Source organism: Ictalurus furcatus, chromosome 15, assembly GCF_023375685.1.
Source record: "Ictalurus furcatus strain D&B chromosome 15, Billie_1.0, whole genome shotgun sequence".
Classification (NCBI taxonomy): Eukaryota; Metazoa; Chordata; class Actinopteri; order Siluriformes; family Ictaluridae; genus Ictalurus; species Ictalurus furcatus.
Genome location: NC_071269.1, coordinates 11,570,619 through 11,587,788, shown reverse-complemented (window position 1 = coordinate 11,587,788; position 17,170 = coordinate 11,570,619). Strand labels below are relative to the sequence as shown.

At 38.4% G+C, this 17,170-nt stretch overlaps 2 protein-coding genes across 5 annotated transcripts; both read right to left on the bottom strand.

Moving 5' to 3' along the window:
- Positions 1–1,265: 1,265 nt before the first annotated feature.
- On the bottom strand, positions 1,266–8,265 carry sac3d1 (SAC3 domain containing 1). Of its 3 annotated transcripts, none has more exons than XM_053644147.1 (4): positions 8,233–8,265; positions 4,289–4,686; positions 2,667–2,943; positions 1,266–1,865 (listed from the first exon to the last, which is right to left on the bottom strand). In XM_053644147.1, the coding sequence occupies exons 2-4, from the start codon at positions 4,640–4,642 to the stop codon at positions 1,402–1,404; spliced, it is 1,095 nt and encodes a 364-aa protein (XP_053500122.1). In that variant the 5' UTR covers positions 4,643–4,686; positions 8,233–8,265; the 3' UTR covers positions 1,266–1,401. The 3 variants fall into 3 exon arrangements, with proteins under 3 accessions (XP_053500122.1, XP_053500123.1, XP_053500121.1); XM_053644148.1 differs by lacking the exon at positions 8,233–8,265 and adding an exon at positions 7,366–8,224; XM_053644146.1 differs by lacking the exon at positions 8,233–8,265 and adding an exon at positions 6,898–7,193.
- A 2,229-nt stretch (positions 8,266–10,494) lies between these two features.
- On the bottom strand, positions 10,495–16,099 carry haus8 (HAUS augmin like complex subunit 8). Of its 2 annotated transcripts, none has more exons than XM_053644352.1 (10): positions 15,969–16,099; positions 13,808–13,869; positions 13,654–13,712; positions 13,411–13,543; positions 12,745–12,855; positions 12,541–12,641; positions 11,671–11,829; positions 11,391–11,532; positions 10,783–10,924; positions 10,495–10,665 (listed from the first exon to the last, which is right to left on the bottom strand). In XM_053644352.1, the coding sequence occupies exons 1-10, from the start codon at positions 16,034–16,036 to the stop codon at positions 10,545–10,547; spliced, it is 1,098 nt and encodes a 365-aa protein (XP_053500327.1). In that variant the 5' UTR covers positions 16,037–16,099; the 3' UTR covers positions 10,495–10,544. The 2 variants fall into 2 exon arrangements, with proteins under 2 accessions (XP_053500327.1, XP_053500328.1); XM_053644353.1 differs by having other exon boundaries at positions 12,745–12,852.
- Between the last annotated feature and the right edge of the window lie 1,071 nt (positions 16,100–17,170).

Here is a 17,170-nt window from a genome sequence, read left to right as displayed (position 1 = left end):
GACTGGCTAGGCCACCTTAATGTGCTTCTTCTTGAGCCACCCCTTTGTTGCCTTGGCCGTGTGTTTTGGGTCATTGTCATGCTGGAATACCCATCCACGACCCATTTTCAATGCCCTGGCTGAGGGAAGGAGGTTCTCACCCAAGATTTGACGGTACATGGCCCCGTCCATCATCCCTTTGATGCAGTGAAGTTGTCCTGTCCCCTTAGCAGAAAAACACCCCCAAAGCATAATGTTTCCACCTCCATGTTTGACGGTGGGGATGGTGTTCTTGGGGTCATAGGCAGCATTCCTCCTCCTCCAAACACGGCGAGTTGAGTTGATGCCAAAGAGCTCCATTTTGGTTTCATCTGACCACAACACACTCACCCAGTTGTCCTCTGAATCATTCAGATGTTCACTGGCAAACTTCAGACAGGCATGTATATGTGCTTTCTTGAGCAGGGGGACCTTGCGGGCACTGCAGGATTTCAGTCCTTCATGGCGTAGTGTGTTACCAATTGTTTTCTTGGTGACTATGGTCCCAGCTGCCTTGAGATCATTGACAAGATCCTCCCGTGTAGTTCTGGGCTGATTCCTCACTGTTCTCATGATCATTGCAACTCCACGAGGTGAGATCTTGCATGGAGCCCCAGGGCGAGGGAGATTGACAGTTCTTTTGTGTTTCTTCCATTTGCGAATAATCGCACCAACTGTTGTCACCTTCTCACCAAGCTGCTTGGCAATGGTCTTGTAGCCCATTCCAGACTTGTGTAGGTCTACAATCTTGTCCCTGACATCCTTGGAGAGCTCTTTGGTCTTGGCCATGGTGGAGAGTTTGGAATCTGATTGATTGATTGCTTCTGTGGACAGGTGTCTTTTATACAGGTAACAAGCTGAGATTAGGAGCACTCCCTTTAAGAGTGTGCTCCTAATCTCAGCTCGTTACCTGTATAAAAGACACCTGGGAGCCAGAAATCTTTCTGATTGAGAGGGGGTCAAATACTTATTTCCCTCATTAAAATGCAAATCAATTTATAACATTTTTGACATGCGTTTTTCTGGATTTTCTTGTTGTTATACTGTCTCTCGCTGTTCAAATAAACCTACCATTAAAATTGTAGACTGATCATTTCTTTGTCAGTGGGCAAACTTACAAAATCAGCAGGGGATCAAATACTTCTTTCCCTCACTGTAATCACATCATATGGCAAGACCATTATTAAAAAAAAAAACCATAAAACAAATGCTTTATTACTGTATATGTATATAGTAAATTCCAAAAATCATACTTTGAGTATGGCAGTACATTCACAGTAATACTTTTTTAAGTGTGCATTTACATTTATTTACATTATTTTAAAAAAATAAAAATTTAAAAACGAAGTACCTCTGACTGAACTATCCTTTTAAACCACGTGTTCAGGCAATGCCATGAATGATGCTGCCAACTGAAAGGTTGTGTTGCTTGTCATCCACTAGCTTGTGCATTTGTGCACACTGCAGCTCTTTACATGGGCTCTCGCTAAAGGAGGCTTTAGAGAAAACAACGCAGTCCCCGCTCACTTGGATTCCATGTGCCTGGCAGAGCTGACCAGCTAGTGAACAGTCCAGGGAGAGAACATCTGCTAACTTCTGGATGGGAAAGCGGCAGTTTCGGCTGTTGTGTCCATGGCTGTAGAGCAGCAGCAAATCTCTCCTGCAGGAGAGTAGGTGTCGGTGAAGGGCACAGGCTTGTATGAAGTCCAGTTTCTGGGCCAGACGTAGGAGACGCACAGGGTTGAGCTCCGTATAAGCCCTATTAACTGCCAGGGCCAACTGGACTGGAGGAGAGAGACGAACCCTCTCAGGCAGCTCGAGGGCACGCTGCAATGTCCTTGTGGAACCTAAAAAATCCCACACATAATATGCATACAACAAAATTTTAGCAAATAACGACCATCATTTTCATGGCGACAAGCTTCATAATAGCGCACTAAAAGAGCTTGTAGTTTAATTTCAGTAGGCTACTAGGTTAATGGAAAGCTACACAATATTTAGATCCAGTATAAGCATCTAGAATTATTTTGTAATTAATTGCTCATTCACATGTATGTAGCAACATGCAAATGAGCCTTTTATTTTTATACATTCATCCAAGTAATCACTTTTTCCTGGTCAGGGTCAAGGTAGATCTGGAATCTATTAGTTTGTAGCACATCATAATTTTTATTTGGATTTTATCTTTTTAACCATATTACATATCCACACTCATGTGACTGACATTTGTGCATATAGCAGTCCATACAGGATTTCAAGTTTTTTTGTGATTGTCGCGGCCAAAAATGCTGGATTTTTCTGCAGCGTTTTTCAAAAGTTTCATGGGTTGTTGTTTTTTTTCAGAAAACTACTTGAATTGGCAAAATTGCAATTGCATGAAATTGTTTTGCATGGTCTTTCTCAGTGATGTTTGTTGGTAAATGAGACCTTTTAGCTGTACTCATGAAACGGAGAGGGCTTTGGCTGAATGTGCGTAGTAATCACATCCCGAGATGCGTCTTGGCCCAAATATGTGGAAAATCTGCAGTAATTTTGAAAAATTGCTCTGAATATTGCAGCGTTTGCTTTGCAGTCATTTCTGCGATCGCAAAAGCCTGGAGAGACTGATATAGTGCAGACCAAAGAAACAAGTTCATCTGTTCACCCACCCAAGTTGTAGAGCAGGCTGAGGGCCTGGAATTCTGCCTGATGCTCATACTGTCCCTCGCTATAGCATTCCAACAGCCAGCTCAGACACTCTTGCAGGTGTATGTCGTTGATGTGTGGGTCGTAGAGCCGCAGAGGCTCTCCACACAGACGGTATGATGCATAGAGGTGGAAACGCACTGTTCTCTCAAGCACTGCCACACACTCCCAGCCAGACACACGCTGAATGATCATGTCCTGCCGTACACTGCGCAAACGGTCGAACACAAAGCTGTAGACCTGATTGACATCCAGAGAAAAGACATACATGATGAGATGATGGATATGAAAAAAGTGAGCATTCAATGAAATTTTTATTTGCCACCAATCTGTCCCCTGGAGTATTATTTAAACAATGTACTTAATTCAAATAAAAGTGAGATTCACATTATTACACATGCACAACATTGAAAAGAGAGGGGTGGTTACTACATGATCATTACACACTTGTCAGGAAGATGTCAGCTGTTGAAGTTATAAAGCCATGGTTCTCGCAGTGGGGTCCAGGGAACCCCTGGAGACTGAAGTATAGCCAGTGGGTCTGCAATTTTCTAATTTTGTTACAGTGCTGGAAACCACAATCCACCTTTATCGGCGTTATTATGCCTGTAAATAATTACACCTGGAATCTTAAGACAATTTGAATAAAAATAGGTTGTACGGGTGTTAGGATCTACAGTGCTGTTAGGAATTACATTCAGTACATTTAAATGGACAACAATAATCCGATATGAACCCGATTAAGACAATACTCTGATTAAGAAACTACTATGTAAACAGAAATTTCTGATTACCTTAATCCAAATAAAGTCATACTCAAAGTAAACACAAATCAAATTAAGACATGTGGAGTATTCCTATTTTAGTCACATTATCAATGCATTACAGACACGTAAACACCTTAAATCACACTATTAACGTCGTGTGAGAGTTTTCGCTGCATTTTGCAACAGGACACATACACACATGGCAGTGCTCAACTGTTTGACGGCAAATAAGAGAGCATGTCTGCGTCCGAAACCACATACTTACCTACTATGTAGTAGGTTAAATGTATTTCGGATACAATATAGTATGTAAGTATGCGGTTTCGGACGCAGCCCACGGCTTCAAGCAGTCGTCTATTTGCACATATAGCACAAATAATTAACTGCACTTGAAGCTTTCGTAAAATTTTAAATGAAACAGCCAAAACTGTATACGGTACAATAACGAAGACAAACTGCATGTTAATATGTGAAATTCTGGAGGGAACGTCGGACTGTGTGGCGCGGGGACGTAATGACGTGTGCCATTAATCGATCTCTGTTCTATAACATGTAAAACAGGAACATGAAAGGAATATTCTAAACACAACTCATGTAAACACCTTAATCACAATATTGTCTTATTCAGAATAAGGTCAATAATTAGATTATTGCAGTCCATGTAAACGTAGTTATTGTCTGTTAATTCCTACACAAGAAGCATGCACTGTGAAAGTTTTAGGTGCTTAATCAGAGGTGCTTTTTCATGTGTTTCTTGCTGCAGATTCGGTACTGACTACAATTCTTACAACATAATAAATCCACATGCAGTTGCTAACCTCAGTCCAGGGATGAAGTGTAGGAGAGGCTGCTATCTCATCCACCAAGTAACACACTGTCTTGAATAGCACATCCGGAGGTCGCAGGTCACAGGCTCTGGTGCTATCTTTACCAGCTGCTGGACGTGAGTACTCTTTAACAGTGCGGGAGAGATCAGCACAGGGCACACGCTCTTTCTCTGTCCCACGTTCCATCTCGAAGCAGTGCAACCGCCGCTGTGTTTCCCTCCGTCGAACCTCTGAGATGGGACACATGGTGGTACAGGTACCACAGGGAACCGACTCTCCTGGCTTTGCTTCAGCCCCACATCGCTCCTGACCCCTCTTCCTCTCGCAGCGTGGCTTCCTGTGCATTGAGCAAGTTGCTAACTTTGTTTTAACCGTGTCAGATGTGTCCACTACAAAAAAATGCAAAGGTAGAATACAGGACATTGTTTAAATGCTTGAGTAGAAAACTGAAAGTCTGTTTTTCTTGATGTATGTAGGCAATATTGAATTAGACAAAGATGACTTGCCTAACCATTTCATTATAGGTTCAATATTTATCTTTAGATAACAAATCATTTGTTCATTCATTCAGCTTCAGTAAGTACTTTGTCATGGTCACGATGGATCCAGAACCTAATCCTGGAACACTGGGCATGAGACGGGAATACACCCTGTATGGGACAACAGTTTACTGCAGGCACCATGAGCACATTTTTTTACAGTGGAAATAAACCAGTCTTTGATATTACAGAATATATTGATAAAGTGTAATCAATATGTATAACCAACATTTAGAATTATTACTTAGAACCATAATCCAATAATTAATATTAGTTAACAAGCATAATCTGTATGTATAATCAATATTTAGAAGCATAATCTAAATCCATAGAACACTTTTGATCAAGTTATATTCTATGTGTGTATTGAGTTAGATGAACTCTGTGTCTTACTGACAGTAATTGTTTTTCTGTGTCAGCCTGCACAGAAATAAATTGGCATTAGACATTCACTGAAAACTGCTTTTGTAAGTAAACAACCTTGAGGCCGGGTACCAATTAACGACTTAGGAATGAGGCTAGAGCCTCAGGAAGGGAGGTAGATATCAGCTAGGATGGCAGATAGAAGCAGACAGAAGCTCAGTGAGGCATAAGAAGGGAGTGTTGGTCAGATAGAAACAAAAGACTCTGTCTGGGTGAAACACTTTTTTTTTTAAAAAAAAAAAGAAACCTTGTCCTCATAAAATCTTTGTAAGAAAATCAACTAACTGTGCATGCGCCACAAATTTAAGATAACATATAGACATGAATAAGTAATTTAGGTGAAGAAAATTGGTCTGTTTTTAATGAGGAAAGGCAAAACCCTGCCTAAGATGAGTTCACTGTGGAGAAAGGTATCAAAAGAGCTGTGTGTGTTTGCATAATTTAGACTTTCTTCAGAATGTCTCACTTTATTGTTTCAATAAAGTTTGATTACTTTTTGACATATACAAACCCTCTGTCTCTGAGGTTTTTGACTTAGGCTGGAAAGATTATTTTCTACCAGAATATGAACCTACTTGTATCCCTAAAGCCAAAAAAAGTGACCCACAGCTTATACCTGCATTCTCTGGCTCTTTAACCAGATGTTCTCCTGCCAGAGTACAATTACTGACTAAACACAGATCATGTATGCAGATACTCTGTTCATCAATGAAGAGAGAGACCACCAAATGACCACAACAGCAGATATAATTCGGCTCAGGGGATTATTCTCAGCACAACAGAGACACAGCAATAGCATCATGGTTGCACAAATTTATATATCTGTATGGAGCCAATTAACACCAATTAACATGCTTGCTCTTATAAACCAATCATATTATATTTAGCTATATGAACATTTCCATAATCTCTCTCTCTCTCTCTAACACACACTAGGGGTGTCACGAGAATCAATACTTCGGTACCAAGTCGGTATCAACATTCTTAAAACGTGACGGTACTTGTTTTTTTTTTTTGCAGTAGCGTAGGTACAGTTGGTAATGAAGGTACAGAGGTTGCAGTTCTTCCAGAACTGATGGGGGTAGAAAATATACGCAAGTGTTTTAGTAGGTCCACAAGCGGTGAAGAAGAACGCCTACAAGCACACGGGAAAAACTACAGAAGTTTAGCTCCGCATGGCTCGTTGAGAGGAAAGGTGGTAAGATTCAAATATGGAAATACTTTGCATTCAAGGTGGATGACAACAAACATATAATTGATGCTCTGAAGCCGGTGTGCAACCGATGCTATCGTTCATTTCAAACAAAGCGAGGGAACACCTCAAATTTAGTGAAGCATCTGAAAGACAGGCCCTATATTATGTTTTTTTTAGGCAGCTGGCATTGTTGCCATGAAACCAGCTAATGTTATGCTCCATGTAATGTTTGCGATAGCCAGTTATTTACATTACATTTATTTACAAGCAAAGCGATATATCAGAGATTCTGCGGTCCGGATTGAGGTTGGAAGTTCATTCCACCACTGAGGAACAGTTAGTGTGAAGGTTCTGTAAAGGGAAACGTCGGTTGCTAATCGATCACAGATTGCGTGAGGGAACGTAAGCCTTCAGGATAGAGTTGAGGTAGGAGGGTGCTGTACCAGACAAGGTCTTGTAGGTGAGCATCAAGGCCTTGAATTTGATGTGGGCAGATACAGGAAGCCAGTGGAGGGAGATGAAGAGGGATGTGACATGAGTTCTCTTGGGCTGGTTGAAGACAAGGTGCGCTGCAGCATTCCGAATCATCTGAAGGGGTTTGATGGAGCTGGCTGGGAGGCCCGAAAGTAGTGTGTTGCAGTAGTCCAGTTTTGAGATAACAAGAGCCTGGACTAGTATCTGTGTAGCCTGTTCGGTGAGGTAGGGTCGGATTTTCTTGATGTCGTACAGAATTAACCTACAGGACTGTGCAGTTGTTGAGATGTGGTCTGTAAATATTAAGCGGTTATCAAGAATCACCCCAAGGTTCCTGGCCGCACTGGTTGGCTTGAGTGTGGTACAGTTACAGCTTCTATCTGACAATCGGTGCTAAAACTAGTTTCAACTAAAAAAATCCAGAAAGAAACACTTACCAGTTACTGTTCGCCTGGGTCAATAATCGCTTCTGCTATTTGTTAACGACACTAACGCATTGCAGTGTTATAAACTACCTCCGAACGGGCCACCATGCATCGCCATTCAGCCTGTGTCCTGTCAGCTAAACGTAGCCTAAAGTCACTAATAATTATTCACATGTTTATGCTTTTAATAAATCTTTTTGGCCTGCCACCATATCAGTGAATTTAAACTAATGCTTGCATTCAGAGTATAAGGTGTGTGTGTGCGCGCACAGTTTACATTAGCACTTGTGGCCTCCACTGTTTTATTTGTCATTGTCAGACAGTGTTTGATAACTAAAATATCCCGCTCTCTCTTTACCAGTATCAGCCAGAGGAGGATGTCCTACAGAAGAGTTTTTAATTTTATTTATGTTTTATCCCACACCGTGGTATCGAATTTGGTATCGAGTATCGTGTACTTTTGATGGTATTGGTATCAGCTACTAGATTTTTGGTATCGTGACCTCCCCCCCTCTCTCTCTCACACACACACACACACACACACACACACACACACACACACACAGCGCGCGCGAATGTCTAACTTTAACTCTCACTCTGAATACAGTAAGCACAGTACACGTCAATAATAACTGTCTTTAATCTAGTTCTCTAAAAACGTGTTATAAATGTTAGCCAACAGCTGTTTACCCTCTTGCTGATTTTACTATGCTGGTTAAAGCTGTGTGCAAAAACAACAATCTTCCGTCTCACAAGGTTTCTTTCGAATGTGAAATAAATGTACTCTAAGCACATGTCTGCTTAATTTATTAACTAACGAACGAACGAACGAACGAACGAACGAATAAATAAATAAATAAATACAACACGCTCACTCACCTAAGGTAACCGACGCCTCGCTCCAGTTCCGTAATATTTAACAAAACGTCACTTCCTGCGGCGCGTTTACATAAACGCCATGTCCGGGTAACTCTGGGCATTTTAATGTGCAGTGTATGAGTAGCTGGGGAGCTAAGCTAATGGTACACACACTGAAATAGAAATACACTGGAATGTCCATAGGGGTCGCCACGCGGGATTCCTGGCCGCCATCTTGCTCAGTGCTTCATGGAGACATGGAGGTTTAATCTGCAGAATTTTATTCCCATTCATTCTAATCAAGCAGTCTCTTGAAAATTCAATTAATATTTACATATAATAAATATTATTAATATATGCATAAATATAAAAAAGTATTTATACATACTGTTATTAATGTGCATATTATTAAATTATCCATTACTGATATGATTTGTAATAATAATTAAAAAAAAATGTTTGCATGACAATGTCTAACATTTGAAAATGGAGGGGAAAAAATGATTACAGAATGTCTGTATATACTTCAAGGACCTCAGCAAACTGACTGCGGACTAACTTATGTAATACAAGCCATCAGGGTTGGTTAATAAGCAATAGATTCAAAACATTCAGACAAAAACCCCACACATTTCTCAGGCACTACCTTGTGATACAGCCTTCCAAGTGACTTTACAGACTACCTTTAGCTATTGTATTAATCACATTTTTATTTTCATGTTCATATTATTAAATGAAACCAAGCTGTATTGTGATACTCATCTGATCAGTACTCACATGCAAAAATGGATGTAAAACCCATCATTTAAATTAGTGTATATACAGTTCACTGTCCTAGAAAGATAACAGTCCTATTCAGGGTCTGTCTCACTGATCGATTTAATCCAAGGTTCTGAAGTCAGGCAATGTGATGATGTCTTAGAGTGCAGAATATCACCACATGATGGCAACTGTCTATTCTGAGAGGTTGCTTAAATTCTTCTCCAGACACTGTTCTGCAGTTTAGAATATCTAAGAGATGGTCTATTCTCTGAAAATATATAAACAGAATAAGTAGATTATCATATGGTCCTACATTAATCTCTAACCCTAACCCTCTGGCATGCTGATTGCGATAATTATAGCAATTTACAGCAAAACACTGTGCCCCTTGGCTCAGTTTGGGGTTTTTCCTTGGGTACATGTGATCTGACGCTATGCTGCCAGTAACTATGGACTCCATGTAGCAATGAGCAAGATGGCGGCCCGAGATCTCGCCTCTTTATCACTAGTTGCTATGATTGGTCATTCCAGTGTATTTCTATTTCATTGGGTACACATGCTAAATAGCTGTTTAAGAGTGTGGGGAGCCTCACTGTGTGGTTGGTAATATTTTCACACGGATGTAAATAAACTTCCATTTATTACGTTTATACCTAGCTCTTCAGAAACGACATTATACACTTATCATTAAATGATGCCCCAAATGTTCTGCAGGTCCAGTTTGCTTAAACTGGATGCATATTAATTCAGGCTCGGTCTCCTTTTTTAAATTGTGGGTCATGGCTTTCCTGAAGCAATGTTCATGCCCTTAGGCCTCCTAACATTTCCTAAAAAGTCATTTAAAGCTTAGAACTTGTAATTACTGCAGTTTACTATGTGACAGTAAAGTCTCATGTCCTGATGAATAAAAACACACGAAGGGCATTTTCTCCCTTTATTAACCACACTGCTCCTGAAGTAAAATTACATTTTCAATCACAGCTCCCACCTCCCCATCATCCAAAATGTCAGTGTTCTTCAGGAGTTGTGTTTTCATTTAAGAAAAATAATTATTATTGAAATCATCTTAGGAAAGTAGTCTATATAAGTGGTATAGAAACTAAGTGGTAAATTTGAATTGTTGTATTTAATGTTTTATACAAACATTTTGCTTTTTTTACTCTTAAAGGGTACAAATAATTCACAGGCTGACTATAGGTTTACCCAATACAAATTGGTGTATTTAGATCCCTGAACAAATATTAACATAATTGCATACACATTTAATCTCAAATTTTACACAAAAAACACAGTCCCAAATACTGTACAGTTTCAAATAAGTCTTCATGGGTAATTATTTTTATATATAAAACCTAATTTTATTTATAGCATATTAATTCTGTACAACAAGCCACAGCCATTAAGAATCATTAGTCTGTAGTAATTTAATTCCGAATCATATTATTGCCTGAAAAACAGTGAATTATCACTGATGACACTGCTGTAAGAAAACAAAATAGTACAGATCACAATAAACTGCAATGATTTCAATGCTTTAATAATAAGTACACATTTACAAAAAAAAATCCACTTTAATCTGAAAAGAGACTTTGTACTGTATTAAATCCAATTTTATCTTCCTCCAAACACTGCTGGACCAGCACCGTCTCCTGACTCACTAGTGAGGACAGTTCCAACAGATCAGAAGACGTACTATAAAATAAAGCGAGGGGTTTGGATGAACTACAGCATTTAGCAGAGCCAACAAACAAGCATAGTTATTATATTAGAGGAATTTTGAGATTATTTGTGCCAGTGATGTTGCCGTACCTGAGCAGATGCTGGTCAATCTCCTGTGCTGCAGTTTTTATCTCTTTAAGGCATGCTGCAGTCCTTTCACTGTCTGTGGAAACATCCTTCAAGTACTGCTCCAAGATACACTGACTCTGATTCAGACAGACAACTGCTTTATCTAGAACACGAGGAAGAATCAAGGATAAAATGAGGTGGTTGGACTTTGCAAATTGTGACCCTCCTATTAATGCATAGAACTCTTTTGAAACAGTAAGAGAATTATCTGTCAACTATTGCATAATAGGTTTTAAAATAACATGAAATATATATATATATACATATATATATATATATATATATATATATATATATATATATATATATATAATATAAATATAATAAATAATGAATGAAAATGTGTACTGAATATCAAAATGGCTTCAAACGATGGTACTTTAGCAACAGTTTGCATCTGTTGAGACACAGTATTATCATGGACATAAATATGGAGATCCAAACACAGCAAGTGCTAAATAAGCATATTCTAAGTCTTTCCAATAGGCTCAGGAGCACTAATGAAACTATTTAGTTCTACAGGTTTACCATCAGGTGGGGAAAAAAAAAACAACCAACTTCTCACTGACCCACAAACTCCCCTCTATCTTCTTCAATGTGCAAGTTCTTAACAGGTAGCTCATGCTGGGTTGTGTCAATAGCTGAGGCAAAGGTCTTGTACTCCTCTGTGAATTGCTTTGCATTGGCAGCAACAGGTTTTAGTGCAACAATCTGAGAACACACATACACACACACACACACACACACACACACACACACACACACACACACACCACAACGCATCACCTAAACATGAAAAACATTCACAACGTTGAGACTTAAAAGTAACCTAAAATGTATAAACATAACCTGTAAGTTGAGTGAATCATTGAGCTGCTGCTGCTTTTCGAGAAGAAGGCACTGCCGTTTCTTGCACATGACTTTTGAACGCAGCCTTTCCTCTTCTTCCATCAGAGTAATAAGATTTCTTTCTGCTTCTTCCTTAAGTTTTTGTGTATTGTTTTCGATCTGGTTAAAACAAATGTCTCGACATAAGAAAAGGATTGATACAAGAAAAATCTGAAATGTAAAAAACTGCAAATGTATAGATGTCGCAGTACCAATACAATTTTTTTTTACCCTTTTTCTCATTGACTTAGGAAATGAGTGCTTTGATGATGGATCAGGCACTGATCTAAAGACACTTTTCCATCAAAGAGTGTGGCTCTAAAATACCTGTGCCTAATTCAGTTACCCTTCTTGTCAGATACCACGTGAGCCGAGCTGGGATATATGGGAGAAGCTCATTGATAGAAACCTCTGAGCTAAAATCATAATAGTTTAATAAAGAAGCTATATAAAAGCCTCTGACACAGTAACGTCATTTTAATGAAAGCTTTGCTTGAAGCTGCTTTAGAGTAAATATTATTAGAACACTGAGCTTTTTTGAGATTGTGGAGTCAGACAAATAAGTTAACAGATAATTAATTAAATGGAATCAGATATTTAAATAATAAATTAAAACACGCATTTAACCTTCGGCTGCACCCATTTCTGTCTTTGGTAATAGCACAGCAGTGGGCTATGTAATAAACTCAGATTTAACCTGCAGTGTAGTTGTAGCTTAAATATAGTGTTTGAATCTCTAAAATATGGACTGAAAAATATCTTGCTCACATAAATCATAATATATTTTTGATTTGTGTGATCATCATCATCACCACCATCCCTGGATCTAACCTTAACAGTGAGGAAGGCCAGTAGAAAGGTTTCTAACTCCAGGTTCCTTTTTGTAGCATTAGGGTCCACTGCACTTGGTAGTGATGTTGGTGCTGTATTTTCTGAGGGGGAAAAAAAAAAAAAAAACAGAATATTGTAACGCGAGTCCAACCAGATGTATATTCTGTACTCTCGATCCAGAGTCTGCAACACTTTAATTTGTACCTTTAATGACAGAGAGATCCAAGTCTGGACGTATGCAGTGACCATCCAGTACTGTTGACTGTAAGACATTTCGACCGAGACTTGAAGACTCTAAAAGGCTGGGTATAACTGCTGGGAAATTTTGCAGTGAAATAAGTTAATCACATAAAGCAAAATAATTGTAAATGAGATTTACCATTTATCAATTTCAGTTAATGGAAATTCCATCTTGAATGACTTGCATATTAGTATTCCTAATTAATGTGATCTTCAATGGTGAAAATGATTCATTTCATGATTAAATTTTGAGTTCACTTTTTTAGTTTAAACTTCAACAAGCCTTAACATGTTGATCTATTTTCACTAGGGTGATAGTTTCCTACATTACATACAATGCTGTTTGACTGCCCAATAATAGTCCCATCTCTACCTAAAAAGAGAGCAATGCAGTAGTACTTTAGTCCAGTCCTTTAATCTGTCCAGCTCTTTCACTTCCTCATCTGTACACTTTGCCTCAAACCTAAAGGGTTCCAAAATTCAACATTCATACTAATACTGCCATCAACACCATCAAGCTTGTCACCTTGAGCTGAGCTGAGTCTCTGACATAACGTGGAGCAACTGCGTCGTGTCCTCCAGGATTTTGCAATCGCACAAATTAACAATGTATAATGTTCACAAACTTACACGTGGAGTTCTGATCAGGCTGAGCATGTAATGTCCGTCTTGGTGGTGTGCCAAATCTGGGTTTGTGGCCACTACCTGCTTTAGGTGAAGCAGGCCTGGGTGGCACAAGGACAGATTCATTTGGTGTATTTTTCTGAATGAAAGAAAGAAAAAAGCAGAACAAGCAGTCAAACCATTGGTAATCTGCTATTCTACAAGACCAATAAACCTGGTAAAGTAGAAAGATTAATAATATTTTATTACCTTTACAACAGACTTCTTTTCAGTCTGCATATAACGAGACTTCACAATTGTCCCAGAAGCTGGAGGGTGGAAAAAAAAGATGGTAATATTACCCAGTATCACTGTTTATGTAGCAACATCTTGTTTAATCGAAAATGTGATTTAATGGATTTACATTTGGTTTTCCTTTTTGCTCCACTGTTGTTTCCACAGCTGTCATCATTGCCAGATGCCAAACTAAAACAACAACAAAATGTTTCTCATTCTTGACAGGTAGGACTGTGTGTAATAAAGCATGTTATATCACAACATAAAATCATGGTTCTGGCCAAGTCATTCATTTAATTCTTATCAAAGGAATAGTTATTTCTTTAAAACAACAAAAATGCTGTTAAATTCTTGAATCTGACAGGTCAGCAGGTGGTTATTTACGGCCTTGATGATTTACATTAAAGCCCTCATTTTTATACATTATCGTTTCTATAGGAGCAACTTATGGACTTGTATGACAGACATTCTGCATAATCTAAACCTAATATGTGGATGTAGATGTAACATTTATGGAAGGGGTCTCAGGTGTCTTCAAGGCTGTTAGGGTTTTCCACCACAAGAAAGTCTTCAAGACAGAGCTATCCCATTTCTTACCAACACAACAAGCAGCGTAGTTGTCTTATTGATTTAAGGACAATGAGAGGGCTGTTGAGGGAATGACTGTTTATAGTTTTTATAATGCAAGTGACAGCAAAAACTAACTTGGCTCGTGGACCTGTGCAACCTATCTTTTAATCGTTAACGAACTTGCTTTAGCTTTGGGACACTTCGGGACATGGTGTACTAGGGATATAATCAGCCTTTAGTGGTAACAGATAACACCATAGACATACAAATAGACACCGCATTGGCCATGGGATCGTACGTCAACGTCACCGCCATATTGGTCCGGGCAACAGTAATAAGTCTTAGCTCATATTATAGTTTAAATTATAAACTAAATTGCCCATAATCGAGATTTTGGCCTATACTGCCATTTTTCTCCAAACCGACTTTTATGACAAGCTCCTCGTCTCAACGGAGAGACTGATATTGTGAATCTTACTGTAGTTAGTTGGTTGTTTAACTTTTCCTCACATTGAAGGTTTCCCAAAGAGAAACAGTTGGGAAGTAGCTGTAAGAAGGGAAGGTGTTTACGCAATGAGTCCTCTGTGCTATGCAATGAGCACTTCAAGCCGAAGGACTTTGACAGGACAGGTCACTGTCAGGATTAGAGATGGAGCTGAACCACCTGTCTTCAGTTTCCCCACTCAGCTCCAAACAGTAGGTGCATTGATCGGCTATAATCATTTAATAGCTTGTCATCAAATAGTGGCTTGTTATTATTATAAATCTATTTTTATCATCATCATCATCATCATCATCATCATCTGAATGTTTTTACCACTGTAACTATAAATATTTTACCAGATCCATAAATGATTATCTTATAATTAAGCTATCTTTGTAATTGTCTGTTTTGGAGTATATCTGTATACTTTTATTGCTAATAAAATATAGAAAGCAGACTGACTGCCAGTGTCTCACTACTTGCATTATCTTGATTTTTTTCAGTATTTACAAAAGAACGATCTTTGTTAACAGAATTCTGACCTGAAGCCCAAGAAAAGCAAAAAGATGGGGTTGAAAACAGAAAAATCTATTTCCACAATGAAGAATAATAAATATTTATGCACACTTCATGTACACTGCATTAGCTTGCATTAGGGACGTCTCAGCATTTATTAACCAAGAAAAATAAACCAAATCTATGCTTAACAAGCGTGAGTTTTCACAATTCCTTGACAATGAATAATTTCACAAGTCTAACTATCGAGACTCTAAGTAACTGGAGACAGGACTTTTTTGTACTCCACGCAAATCATAAACTATTGAGGTGAGTTGAGAAATGTAAACGTTATTGTGCTTTTTATCCAGAAAAACCGCAGCTCCCCCGTTTACTTGTATTTGTTTATAGGGCAGTCTTGCCCGGACCAATATGGCGGACATGTTGACTTATCGCAGCCAATGCTACGTCTATATGTCTATGGATCACACCACCCCGTTGTTGATTAGTTTCCTAGAACAGCACATCTTGTGTTTTATTTCTTACTAAAATAGAAATAACAGATGTTGATTGCTAGTCGTCCACAAGCGATTAGAACTCCAAGTTTTTACTTTTACCTTGTTAGAAAACACTGAATGGCTCCAAACTTCATAAATATGTGTTGTGAATTCGACGAGAAAACACCAACAAAATTGCACCTCATCTAACCAGTTAAACAGATAAAAATAAAACTTCTTACTTTTTAGAAGAGTCTTGTGAAGCAGTTTTCAATGCTTTTCGAACAGCTGTAATCTTTTCAGTTGCCATTACGTCCTTACTTTGCTTTTCGCGGTTTCCTCCTGAAATGTCTTCTTTTCTTCTTCGAATTGAGGTTAAAGTGAATTACTGCCCCCTGTTGGTCATCATCTGTAAACAACAGAACTATCTGATGGTGGTAACAAGAAAAATGAGTTTTTCACTTATTTTATGTATCAGTTTTATCCCAAATCTTCCAGGAAAATGTTTATATTATGTTCTTTAGCATCTAACTCGCAGTAATTGTATTTTTAGTTGGCTTTGTTATTCTTACATTTGCTTTTAATCTGCTGTTCTCTAACCTCTGTAGTCATTTCTCCTCCTTCTTTCCTGTTATTCGTCTCATTTACAACTTTTCCGCTAAATTATTTTACACTAATATGCCACAAATATTGTCTCTATTGATCCATAGACTTGTTACCTAAGCTTCATTTAGTGGAAACTCCAAATTCTTTCTCACAAATGACAAGTCTAGTCTATTATTCATTCCAAGTCTTCCTTTACACAGTTTGATGATATTAAACTTAAAGCTTTGTTCTGGTAAGCCTTTAAGATAGCTCCATGGCCTTGAGATGTCTTATAGTTTTCCAAAAGAAATCCTCTGTGACCTTCAGTCATGCACACCCTTTTCTGGGGAGCTTCATCACGTATAGGCCTTTGTCCAAATATTGGAGATGAGGTATTTTCTATAGTATACTATTAAATGTGACTCACTAACTCACTCATTCATTCACTCTCCTTTATTATTTATTATGCTGATGATTGTCCACAAGGGGGAACACCGGTCTCTCTCTCTTTCTCTCTCTTTCTCTCTCTCTCTCTCTCAGTTTCAGTTTTTCAGTTTTCATGTGCTTTATTGGCATGACAAATAATTGTACATTTGTATAGCCAAAGCAAATACAAAGGAAGGGTAATGCAAAAACAAGAAAAATGAAATAAAAAGACAAAACAAAATAAAAAAGAATCAAATAAAATACTAATAGATTAAAATAAACATAAAAAAGTGCAAACGATGTACATAATTTAAGGACAATATAAAGGCACTACCCTGCTATTGGTTATAATGGGAATTGTACTGGTGTGAACAGAAGCTGTAATGGTCCCTGTGGGTCTCTATGGTGCCTTCTATTGGTGGACTGTTTTGTC

Excerpts from the sequence above, each read along its gene's own strand:
- sac3d1 (XM_053644146.1), bottom strand. The coding sequence starts at position 7,042 with ATGATTCGGAATGCTGCAGCGCACCTTGTCTTCAACCAGCCCAAGAGA. Across the intron at positions 4,687-6,897 it reads CACCTACAAGACCTTGTCTG|TGGACACATCTGACACGGTT; the intron begins GTACAGCACCCT and ends ATTTTTTTGTAG. Across the intron at positions 2,944-4,288 it reads CACTTCATCCCTGGACTGAG|GTCTACAGCTTTGTGTTCGA; the intron begins GTTAGCAACTGC and ends GATGTCAATCAG.
- haus8 (XM_053644352.1), bottom strand. The coding sequence starts at position 16,036 with ATGGCAACTGAAAAGATTACAGCTGTTCGAAAAGCATTGAAAACTGCT. Across the intron at positions 13,870-15,968 it reads TCACAAGACTCTTCTAAAAA|TTTGGCATCTGGCAATGATG; the intron begins GTAAGAAGTTTT and ends TTGTTGTTTTAG. Across the intron at positions 12,856-13,410 it reads GCCTGATCAGAACTCCACGT|CAGTTATACCCAGCCTTTTA; the intron begins GTAAGTTTGTGA and ends AAAATTTCCCAG.